At 39.2% G+C, this 12,657-nt stretch overlaps 1 protein-coding gene across 12 annotated transcripts in view; it reads right to left on the bottom strand.

The window, feature by feature from the left end:
* Nucleotides 1-3,783: 3,783 nt before the first annotated feature.
* LOC103472329 (SLAM family member 7) overlaps nt 3,784-12,657 on the bottom strand; it is a 16,319-nt gene continuing 7,445 nt past the window's right edge. Inside the window, exons 2-7 of one of the 12 annotated variants that reach the window (XR_001777179.1) lie at nt 12,334-12,630; nt 8,694-8,978; nt 8,487-8,601; nt 6,828-6,914; nt 5,705-5,769; nt 3,929-3,956 (exon numbers count right to left, since the gene is read on the bottom strand). Coding sequence is in view for 7 of the 12 variants with exons in the window: in XM_008421894.2 (XP_008420116.1) it covers nt 3,846-3,956; nt 5,705-5,772; nt 8,491-8,601; nt 8,694-8,978; nt 12,334-12,630 (872 nt within the window). In the remaining 5 variants the exon portion in view is untranslated. Of the gene's footprint in view, nt 3,957-5,703; nt 5,773-6,827; nt 6,915-8,486; nt 8,602-8,693; nt 8,979-12,333; nt 12,631-12,657 lie in introns of those variants that run through there. The other 11 variants (XR_001777185.1, XR_001777167.1, XR_001777180.1 and 8 more) reach the window with 11 other exon arrangements.

The following is a 12,657-nucleotide window of genomic DNA, read 5'->3' as shown; positions in this document are numbered from 1 at the left end:
GGTAGAAGCCATTTGTTTGTTAAATACTTAATGAGACATATTCACCGTGTTTGATGTTTGTTGTAAATGACACATAGTAACAAAGAACGAGGTAATTAGTCCAAGTTTGTTGTTTATTGAACGTTCAGAAACTACAGCGGCTGTGATGAGCCACAGCAAAGGTAAAACAACCTGAACAGGTGATCAACTCTAAACCACTCACACCTTTTTACTCTCCTTCTCTGCCATTTAAGCACAGCCGTTGCCATAGCAACCTGCGCTCCACAAGCCGACCAGAGATTACGTTAAAAACATAACATTCAGTCCGTTATGGTACCAGGTTTTCAGGGTGGATATTTATTTTGCGATCATTAATAAGCCTCATGATCACAGCGGTGGTTGATTTTAAACTCCTGCTCTGCTGGTTATTTTGGTAATGGAACCGAAACGCATAGAATTGCGCAACACCTGGTTGAAACAATAATTACTGAGATTATTATTGTTGGGTCATTAATTTTAACACGTTTGTAGATTTTTTTGTTGTTCTTTAATAAAGTTATGAACGTTTTAAGCCAATCAGAGGACGTGCTGCTCTCAGCCTCCTGGCTGCGTTCAGCTGAGATCGACTCAAAACCTTCAGCGATCGTCGTGTTGCTCCGCTGCTCTAGCAAAGCACGAACAGTTCAGAAACAATATGAAATTAGAAAAACGGTATTCATTAACTGATTAAGTCGTGTTTTAGATTGTTTTTGAAAAACTAATCAGTCACAGCAGTGGCGCAAAAAGTGGGTATGCAGGGTATGCAACGCATAGGGGCGCAGCACCAGAGGTGGCGCCAAAACCCCGTCTGGAGGGGGCGGCGCGCCGATGATTGTTTTCCCATACACTTCGGCGCGTGTAACGCTCCTTCACCTCGCGCACATAACGAGGTAAATGTAGCGAGTTTTACCCTTCACGTATCGTCGCCTCGGGGGGGGGGGAGAGCGTCGCTCCTTCACCCTGACGATCCTTCCCTCGGGAGGTTGGGTGGTGGGGGGCGCCGATCTATGTTTTCGCATCCACCTGAATAATGTGTAGTTGCGCCACTGAGTCACAGTGAACCCACTCATGTTTTACAGCAGACAGCCGCTCCTCTCTCTTGCAGGTACTGCATACCCCCTCTAAATCTTTTAGGGGTAGCAGCACCCTGCCGTACCCCTTACTTTCACCCCTGACTTTGATGCTGCTGACTGCTGCTGGCCAAAGCAAAAGACTTAAAGCTTAAGGAGTCAGAAAAACATAGAATCACATCAAACAGATTCTGGGTTTACTCTATGGGTTTCTGATAATTTATTTCTGCTCTTTAAAACAAGACAGTGTGTCTCAGTTTAATTTATATCTAAAAATAAAATAAAAATTATTTTTTTCCTGCATTCAAACTTTAATATTTTCATATTTAGGGGGAACAGTTCATCCCAGTCTGGATCCGAACAGGAAGCCTTTTGTCCCTCACCTGCAGTGACTCCTAGTGGACAGGAGGAGAAACTTCATCACCGTTCAGCGACGCACAAACAGAAAATTACAACAATTCAAACATTAAGAACAAGCAAACAATGAGGAATTAATCAATAACAGAGGGGAGTAGAAAGATGATTTTGCTGCTTTTTAAAGAAAGTTTGTCATTAGGCAGACTTTTAGAAAAAAGTTCTATTTTTCTCTGGTTTTGAGAAAATTATGAACAAACTAAATATAAAATTTTACCAAACAATCAGATAAAACGTATCAGGCTGTGAGAAAATCAGGTTTTCACTCTGTGTGTTTTTCTCACTGCTGGTATATTTAAGTTTAGAGGAACTGCAGTTAATATTAATGTATCTGATTATATAATGTGCAGAAAAAATCCTGACTGGATAAAGGAGTTTTATAATTTGTAAAATAATATAATGTGATCAAACTTTTACATTTTGGAATAAGATTAATTTAATGTTTCTGCATTTTGTTTTCTATAGAAGGAAAATAAGAATTTCTTGATTTTTACTGTTTTTTGTACTTTGTGACGCCTCTTCACATTGTGTAACTCAAAATGCTTTAATGTGAGCTCAGCAGTTCCACCAGGTGTTTGCTAATTTCTGCTGGCTAGTTTGAAGGAGCTGACGGGTGATCTCCTCTGTGAGTCCTCTCCCTTTTCAGCAGTTAGTTGAGATTAAAATATTTCTCAAACATATGAAGGAATGAAGGCGAACATTCCAGATGTGTTTTTGATTAATATAAATGAAGAATAAGATTATAACATGAAGTAAAACTGAAACCGGCTGGTTTAACTTGATACTGGCCCTTTAAATGAATGGATCCTCCTGGTGCTTTAGCCTCTATGGAACCGTTTCAGCTTCAGAACCTCAGAACCGAATGTTTTCCTGAATTCCTCCCAGCGATGCTGCAGGATGCGCTGTGGATCCACTCAGAAACATAAATCCTGGCATCAGCAGAGAAAACATGAACTACTGATATGATCAAGAACAGGAAGAGAAGCAAACAATGATGGGAAACGCAGGAGGTGGAGAAACGATTAAACCGTACGTGATATAATTAAAGGAACATAATAATGTTCTGTTAGATGTTCTGCTCTCGTCCCGTTGGACCGGTTCCTCTACTGATCACTGGACTCTGAGAACCTGGAAGTAAAAACCTTTTATTCTATATCTACATCTATATCTACATCTATATCTATACCAGACTCCATATTTACAAGGATTCCTTGTGAAGATATTAATGTCGTCTGAAAAACTGAATGGAAATGACCTCACATGACCTTTAAATGACCTGAAACAGCCAGACATGTTTAGAAATGGTGTTTAATAATAAATATTAAAATATAAAATATGTGGTGGTTTTTCCTCAGTGTCTCCAGGCAAGATTTTAAACTCAAAGGAAATAATCAAAGGTTTTCTGATCTGTTTTGCAGAATGAAAAGAAATTTGGTGAAACAAAAACATTAATTAAATTTGAAATGTTATTAATATTACAGGAAAGAATCATTAATTCAGTAACGAGACAAAAAGCATCAGAGCCAAATAACGGAATAATAATTCTGGTCAGACTTTCAGTATTATTCAGTTATGAACAATAAAAATAAAAATTTCATAAAAATAAAAACAATAAAAAGGAGTTTATGATTGCTTAAAGTTAAAATGATGATGGTTCAATAATAACAATAAAGCAGCTTACCTGAAAATAAAGTCTAAAATAATCTAAGTTGGTCATAAAATCAGTCAGTCAGTCAGTCAACCATCAACTCTGATAATGATGATTTTTCCTTTTTTTTTCATCATGAAGATAAATCTGGAGTCCAGCTGAGCCTGAACTCATCATGAGGTCATCCCATCACTATCAGGTTTCTGTCCTGAAACAAAGGGGCTCATTGTCCTGTTTCCTTTGGTCTAGTTAAAGGCCGCTCCAGCTGCATCCCTCCAGGAAGAAAGCTTCTTTACATGGTTCAGACTTTTTATTATTACATTCTAAGCTGCTTCCAGCAAACAGTGCATGAACAGATGAAATGCTGCAGCAACAGAAAATAAAAATACAAAAAATATTAAATGTTTGCAATAACAATAAGCTTCTGAATATGACTTTTACACTGAGCTGTTTACAGAGTGGAGTTCCTGCTGAAATGTTAGCTGTTAGCCGCTAGCTGTTAGCCGCTATCCGTTAGCGGATAGCTGTTAGCCGTTAGCTGCTAGCTGTTAGCCGCTTTCCGTTAGCCGTTAGCTGTTAGCCGTTAGCTGCTAGCTGTTAGCCGCTTTCCGTTAGCCGTTAGCTGTTAGCCGTTAGCTGCTAGCTGTTAGCCGCTAGCTGTTAGCCGCTTTCCGTTAGCCGCTAGCTGTTAGCCGTTAGCTGCTAGCTGTTAGCAGGCTGTGGTCTTTTCCTGGATGTTCCAGTTTAGCATAAACTGTTGTCAGATTGTTGTCGCTGCTTCCTGATGGTTCTGGAATATTTTCTTCCTGAGGAAAGAAAAACAGAAAACGGGTCAGAGAAACTGCAGGAAGCTGGTTCTGCTGCATCAGAACCACAGACCCAGGCTGTTTGGATCAGAACCAGGCTAAAGTGAAGCTCAGTTAAACAGACTAGCATCATGTTTTTTTCTCCGTTAGGAGTTGGAATCATCAGCCATCGCTCCGTCGTTCTGAGTTCTGGTTCCGGTCGTCTCCAGTTGGACCTGAGCTCAGTTTTTCTGACTTTTGGACCTTCATTCAAACCCAGCAGATCATCAGGTTCTGCTGTTTCATCTCCAGCCTCCAGAATCTGCAGGTTCTGATCTCTGCATGTTTTCTGATCATGTTTCTCATGTAAACTGTCTCTTGAGTTATTGGTTTATTATTGATCTGTTTGAATATCACAGCTCCATCTGCTCCCTGATCCCAGCAGGTGGGTTTTATTCCCGTCTTTGTTTGGCTCCAGGTGTTCAGGTCTCATTAGAAACATGAGCCCTGCAGGCTGGAGTCATGTTGTCTCTGCCTTTGTGTTCAACCTGTTTCAGTTTCTCTGCACTTTATTGAATGATTCTGTTTTTTTCAGCTTCTGTTTGGCTGATTTCCCTCTGAACTCAGTGCTTTTCATTTACAACGGCTCTAATCTGCAATCTTTATTCCAGGTTTGGTCTCTAATTTAGAAGAACTATAATTATATGTTATTATAAACCATCTGAGCTGAAGCTCAGAGGAACATATGAACCCATCGGTCTACAGAGACTCGGGTTCCTGCAGCTACATTGAGCTCAGTTTGACTATTTAACCTGTTTTTACCTTTGAATTTAATACTTTATCTTCGTGAGGCCTGACATAAAGCAAACATCCTGCCCAACAGAACAGAACGGGATATTTGCTCAGTGATATCTGACGCCATCGACATGTTTAACCTTTAGGGAGGGAAGCTCAGGTTACGATGCCGTATCCTAGCAACAGAATCACCTCCAGCTGAGGGGATTTCCAACGCCACCAGGTTTATCTGGGCTTCAGATGGTAAAAACAAAACAACCAACAAACATGAAGAAGCAGAATGAAGAGAAGTGATAAAAAGTTATAATCCAGATGGGAATTAATCAGTCAATATGAATCAAAGCCACCAGGCTAAAGGGTTTTAGTCTGGTTTAAAGAAACTCAGGGTTTCAGCTGTTTTACAGTTTTCTTTAAGTTTGTTCCAGATTTGTGTTGCATAGAAGCTGAGTGCTGCTTCTCCATGTTTGGTTCTGGTTCTGATGCAGAACAGAACCAGAACCAGAACCAGAAGACCTGAGGGGTCCGAAGATACAACAGCAGCAGATCTTTAACGCTTCAGTGATTTATAAACTACCAGAACCTCTCTGAGTTTCTCTGATCCTGGAATGTTCTGCAGCTGGTAGAAGGCCGACTTTGGACCCGACTCTATGTGGCTCTGAAGGCTCAGGTCAGAGGTCATCCTGATCTCTGGTTCCCAGCTGTAATAACTAAAGCTGTTTGTTGACTCTAGATCTATAACCCTAGACCTATAACTCTAGATCTATAACCCTAGATCTACAGCGCTAGACCTATAACTAACTCTATAAATCTAGATCTATAACTATAGACCTATAGCTCTAGATCTATAACCCTAGATCTATAGTTCTAGATCTATAACCCTAGACCTATAGTTCTAGATCGTTCCTCTTCAGGTCCAAAGATAAAACCTCCAGTTTCGGTTCTTCTGTTTTCTCTGCCTGTTTCTGATCACGTACCTGATTTTGTCTTTTATCCTTAATACGAATTGGCGTATACTGGACTTCCTCTTCTCTTATAGAATCTGCTGAAATAAAAGTGAAATGTGTTGTTAAAAACCAACCAAATGAAGCTTCTGTGTTTCTCTGAAGAACTAAAACAGATCATTTCCCCAGAGAAGGAAGCAGCAGAGACGTGACGCCCAGAAACGGGTTAGAAAAACAAAAATAAGAAAATAAAGACGAACTGGATCTGATCTGATCTGGAGGAAAGAGGAGAGACTCGGCATTCAGCCTGGTGGATCTCCACTGATGAAAAGATTCAAATATGAACCTGAGGAAAACGATTCAGAGAGTAAAACATCTGAACAGATCCAGAAATGATCTGTTACTGAAACGTGAAGGTTTTAATATTTAATTCAGGTTTTAACTGATTCATCCAGACGGTTCTTTATTTTAATCTGGTCTCCAGTTTATCCAGTTTAACATCAGAAATCCCCACCATGTTCTCTGTCATTTCCTGCCAGATTAAAAACAGGAAGCAGAGAATCGGAGGCAGCTGATTGGTCGGTTCCTTCCTGTCTCCAGTCAGGAAAACCGTTTCCTGCTCAGCTCCTGCTCCCATTACCACCAGTTTGTTACAGTCACTGGAGAGCTGCAGTTAGCTCAAATTAACTTTAACTAAAGCAACATGGGGAAAACATTCAACTTTGATTAAATATAACAGGATTTTAAATAATTTCATTAAAAGCTCTGTAAACCCCCATCTGCTCTTTTTTAGCCCCATAAGATGAAATTTAGTCAAATTTAGAATTTTTCCCTGAAAGTGAACAAAAAGCCAGAGATAACCATTTTTTAATCTTAACCATATTTATGAAATTCAACATTTGTTTTATTTTCAGCTCTAAAACTCAGTCAGAAAAGAAAATCCGGTTCAGAAAACTTGTTAAAAACAGTAAATAAAGTAACTTTGTTAGTTAAAAACTGAAAATGTTAAAAAGGAGAAAATCTTTTACCTCCCAGAAAAACCAAAGAAAACAGTTTAAATCTCCAGAGGATAATAAATAATAATATCTTCTTCCTGAGTCCCAAAGCAGCCATGTTAGTCTTTAAGGCTAATTAAAAATAAACTCTTTTACTTTACCAAAGTTTCCAACAAACAAATCAAATCCTGAGTTTTAAACGTTTTGTTCTTTCGGCTCGACATCAACAGCTTCAGGTTTCTCTTCTTCTTGTTGGATTTTAGATGAGAAAAAACAAAAACAGGATTTTAGTTAGAATTAGTTACTGCAGCATTTTCCTGTGTAAGAAACAATTTATTCTTGGTTCTTTTGGCACATTGGTGTTTAGTTTTTCAGTTTTCGTGCTTCAACACATCAGATTTCATGTTGCAACACGTTTCAGCAGGAAGACGGTTAAATTAAAAACAAGCTGCTGATGTAATTTCTGCCTCTGGAAGCAACAAGTTGGAGCAGGAATCAGCTAAAGTATGCAGCACAGAAGGAGTGAGACAAAAACATAATTAGGTACTTGAATCTGAAAAACAAATGTTTCAGTAAAAGAATAAACCAAAATCACTATTTAAAGATACGTAAATGTAAAGTTACAACAGTTTGAAACAATGAACTCTTTGAATGAAGCAGACACCAGGCTGCTGGGCTCCTGCAAAACTGATCCAAACCAAACTGGCCTGCAGGAGGATCCATACAGAGCCGGACAATGCTACATGCTACATGCTAAATGCTAAATGCTACATGACAACAAACCCAAACTGCTGCAATCTGACAGAAATGCTGTAAATTATATCCAGTTTGTTCCTTTGAATCAAACTGGGTCAAAGAACTGGTTCTGTTTCTGCACCAGTTCATTCTGTCCCACATCCCACTGGACTGACCATCACCTGATTGGACCAGAGGCTTCATCAGGAGCTGTAGTCATGGAAACCAACAACCAATCACAGCATGAGAACAAGCTAAAGCTAACCTGTATGCTGCCTTAAATAACCCAAGACAGTAAAAACTGAATATTTAACACAAAATCAGCTTGAAATGAAACTTTCTGCCTGATTCTGTGATGAATATTTATGTAAAGAGACGTTTATTTAGCTTTAAACCAGATTGTTCTTGACATTAAAACTGTTTTCTTCAGACTGTTTTGCTGTGCAGACACATAAATCACCAGGGAATCGTCCCTCCGGTCTAGTTACAGATCTGGTTACCTGGTGGAAGAACAATCAGCTCACATGAAGAGGATCAGGTAGTTAAAACCATCCAGAGGGAATTTACAGGTGAATCATTCAGTGTCTAACGTTTCCTGCTGCATTCAGTCCTGATGACTGAATGTGAGAAACATCAATCAGAGGAAACTCAGACAGAAACTCGGCCATCAGGTCCAAACCTGACATGAATCTGTAATCTGAGTTTGTTCAGACTGAGCATCAGGTCTTTACAGGAAACATGAGGAAAACAGGCTGCAGGTCCAAAGGTCCAGATTCAGACTGAACCATCAGAACCAGGAGGTTCAGGATCACCTGAACCTCCTGGTTCAGAACCAGGAGGTTCAGACATCAGAACCAGGAGGTTCAGGATCATCAGTCTGATGTTGTTCAGGTGAAGGGAAACATTTTAGTTTAAATATTTCACCAACCACAATAAACACAATATAAATATGTTTTTCATGCTAATGTCAAACAGTGACTGAAGAAGAAGCAAAGATTAGTTATGCACAATATTTCACAAACTGAGATTTATACATCTATAGACATTAAATTAATAGATGAATCTCAGAGTAAATGATCAAATACCTGCCTTGGGTTTGACTGCCTGATGGCTTTTGGCCCAGAAACTTCTTCTTCATCACCAAGACTCCAAAAGCAACCAATACAATAAGCACAACTGAGACAACAATTGGGATCCAATCTGTCATTAGGAACAAAACAAAACAAACATTAGAATGAAACAGAAACCACCACAAAATAAGAGAATTTATAACAGTGTGTGATAAATCTCACATGTTCTTCTGTCATTCGGAGTTTTTGTCTCGTTGAATCCACAGAGAATCATCACATTAACATCAACAGTCTTGTTCTCTGCAGGATTGGCTGCTGCGCATCTATATAATGAAGCTCTATCTTCTCTATGGACAGTGATGTTGAAAGACACAGCAGAGCGGCTCTGGTTCTGTATTTCTTTGTCTCTGATCCACAGCAGAGTCGCAGATTTGTTCACAGAGCAGGTCAGCAGGCAGAGGTCAGAGGTCACATTAACGGCTGTGACTGCAGGAGTCGGTGCTGGATCTGCAGAGAATCATTTTAACTTTTAGTGAAAATTACTCGAGATATTCTGGATCATCAGATTTCAGTTCTTCAGTCTGAGTTTTGATCTTCTGGCCTCTCAGATCCCAGCTTGTGATCCATGAAGGTTTTAAGGTCCATCTTTGTTTCCATCACTCTGTTCAGCCCATAACTGTGACGGTCAGTTAATGCAACATTAAGGAATATCCTAAACTGATTTCTGTCAGCAGATGGTTCTGAACATTATGTCTCCTTTTGTCTCCTCTGGTTGGTTGTTAGTGTTCAGATCTAATCCAGTTTCTTTCCAGTTCCTCACATCAAACCTGATTCCTGGACGTATTTTCTCTCCTCACCAGCTTCATAAATAATAACTGACTGAGTCATTCCGATAATAATTCCTGACAATCAGGTGGAGCTGCTACTTGGCCATTTTTAATTTGACTTGATAATTATGTTACTTATAATAGTTATTTATATCCATACCAACCCTGCAATGCTCTGCATCCCCACTCAGCTCAGTGTGCTAATCTCAAACATCTTCCTGTTGTGTTTTTCAGAACAGGGAAACATTTTCACCCTCCAGCTAAAATGAAAATTATTTTTTTACATACTTATCTTTATCCAAGCTTAGAAAAACTTTAGGTATGACTGGTTTCTGTTCGATTACATTTGTTTAGTGGTGAAAACATTGGCTGCGGATATTTTAAAGATGTTGCCTCATGGTGATAAACTGTGTTATAGAAATTCACATCCATCCAGAGTTTGGCGGATCCACAGACGGTCAGCAGAAACTCTGTGGTGTTCGAAAGTCGATTTGATGGGATTTTCACAGGTGATTCAGTGGAACCACAATCTGAACTGTTTGTGATTTGACTGTAACCTGATCCCCTATGTGGGAAGGGAGGGACTCAGTGCCACGACATGGAATCTGTAATCCCATGTGGGGATCAGATCCACATGGGATTACAGATTCCATGTTCCACGACATGGAATCTGTAATTCCTGTAAAGAAAGGAGGAATCTTGCATCCTGGAGGCTCGTTGTGTTTGGTTTCTCCCTCTCAGACGTATTTTAAACTGTCAGGCAGCTAATCTGGGATTAGCTCAGATTCAGAGGTAATGTGGATCCACTCAGCCTGGATCCACAGGGATCTGGTTCAGGATCAGATTATTTTCTATTGTAACGTTACAGATCCTTCGGACCAGACCTCCATCAGTCAGTTCTGTTATTCATGCTACATTAGTGGTGAACAAGGATCCACTATAAGTGACGGGCAGCTACATAATCCAGACATGAACCAGGATGTCTGAACATCCAGTATGTTTAATAATATCAGATTAATTGCCTACCGAGCTGCGTGTCGGTATATAAATGTGTTTGAGTGCAAATGGGTGAATGTGACTCTAGTGTAAAGCGCTTTGAGTGGCCAAAATGATCGGATCAAGCGCTATATAAGTTCAGTCCAGTTGAGAAGAGACAGAAGGAGTTTATTGAAAAAAGCAAAATGGTGACATGGAAACTCGCCTGTTAAATATTGACTTCTTCTCTGTGTTTACAGTTCAGCTGTAGATTAATGTTTAGATGGTTTATTTAGCTGATTCTTCATGGTTTCCTCTAAAAGCTGGAGATGCTGAGATATTTTCACGTTCATAGGTTTCCACTGCATGATGACGTGACGATGTTCATAAGCAGCTAAAGATGCTGTTAGCTTCGTTTAGCCTCTGGCTAAAGTGACAACATGAAGCGTCGCTCCTGGCAGAAATCTGCAGATTCTGTAATTATCAACTGAACCAAAGATGATTTAAAATGACGCCTTATGGACTTATCCTCAGCTCTCCGTGGCTCCTGTCAGCTGGATGCAGATCAGCAGGTTCACGTTTTGTCACACTTGTTGACTTTAAGATTTAAATATAAAGTTACTAAAATGTGTTTTCAGTTATTTTTCTAATTCTGCTGCTGATCCATCAGATGAGCTGCTGTAATGAGGGAATAGTTTTATAGTTTGAATCAATAAGGTTCATGTAAAATTGGATTGAAGTAAATGTAATAGCCATTTAATCATTATTTAACCAGGTCAGTCAATAGGTAAACTGTTCACATTTACATCAACCTCTAAGCATAATTCATGCAGTCATCATAACTATTCACAGGGCCTCAGGATCGGGACCCATAAAGGCAGCTGGTGATTGGCTCCTTCATCCTCCATGAAAACATGCAGCGCTCCATTTGTCCTGTCTGGAGCCTTCATCCTGTCTGGTCTCTCTCTTTATTGGTCACATTATTTTCTCTCATCAGCCACAAACTGGTGGTTTTTATCCTCATCTCACTTTGAAGACCATATGAAACATCTGTGGAAGATCTGCTGTTTTCCTCTCAGAAATAATTAACTCTGCTGCCAACGAGAGTAGAGAAAATATAAAGGCTCAGAAATGGTTCTGGTTACTAAACCTATAGAGCAGGAAGCTGACCTCTGACCCCCAGAGGATCTCTGGGAACCTGGACTAATGCAAACAGCTCCTTCCTTCCTGAACTTCCTTCCACACCGAGAGCAGCTTCTGTCAGGAGGAAAGTCTCCGACCCGCTGAAGCTTCACACACCTTGAAACGGTTTTCTGTGACAGAATGTACTCTGAGATTTAAACTCTGGTTCTGGGGGCCTGTGGGTTTAGTTTGGGATTTAATCTGTGAACTGCATTATTATTTCTGTAATTTATACGACAAAATCTACCTGTTAACATCTCAGGTATAGTTACCAGTAATCAGAAAATCATGTTTATGAATATAACTCAGAGATATATTTCATATTTAACTCCACTAACTAATGTCTTGACAGTTAATTTAAAATTATTTTAATTAATTCAATTAAATTTATTGAAAAAGCACCAATTCATAATAAATGTTATATCAATAAACTTTACAAAAATAATTAATTTCACTCACTCATTGTTTCCAGTTGATCCCAGTTATCAATCAGGGCAGTTTGTTTAATTAATTATTCAAATTAGGTTAAAACATTTAAGGAAACCCAGCAGATTGAATAGAGTTACTGCTTCACTGCTGTCACTCCTGAATGCAGCAACAGCAGATAATCTAGCATTGAGTCGTTGACCTTACAGCAATTCCTCACACACCTCACCTTTACTGGTCTAATACAGTTTAATTACAATATTTTTTGACATTTTAATTAAAATTTTGTTATTTCTTGCTGGTGAGAGTTAAACTTTTACTGTATAGTAAAAAAAATATTTGGGACTGATTTAATTATGATTGAAAATTATGGAGATAATTACAAACATGGACTTCATTCTTTGTTTATTCCATCAGGACAATCAGAGAAAAACCTAAATAAAAATACTTACCATAAATCTGAAGATTATATGAAGAAGTAATTTGGCCTCTTTGGACTGTATAGATTCCTGAGTCGTTCCTCTGCAGGTTTGTGATCTTAAAGAGTCCAGAGCTTCGGCTCCACTGAAGCCTGTTCTTGTAATTATCCACATCAATATCGAGTTCACCTTTAGTCACTGAAGCAATGTTTTTTCTTCCATATAAAAGATATCCTTTCTCTGTGACAGCAGCAGGTAGAGTGACGGCTCCTCCAACGGTTCCTGTCAGATTCTCCTTCACTTCCTGTCCAGCAGAAAATCCCAGAATCACTGGAGAAACACAGAGATTGAAAATAT

The sequence above is a fragment of the Poecilia reticulata genome, linkage group LG1 (assembly GCF_000633615.1).
Source record: "Poecilia reticulata strain Guanapo linkage group LG1, Guppy_female_1.0+MT, whole genome shotgun sequence".
Classification (NCBI taxonomy): Eukaryota; Metazoa; Chordata; class Actinopteri; order Cyprinodontiformes; family Poeciliidae; genus Poecilia; species Poecilia reticulata.
This window is presented reverse-complemented; position numbering and strand designations above follow the sequence as displayed.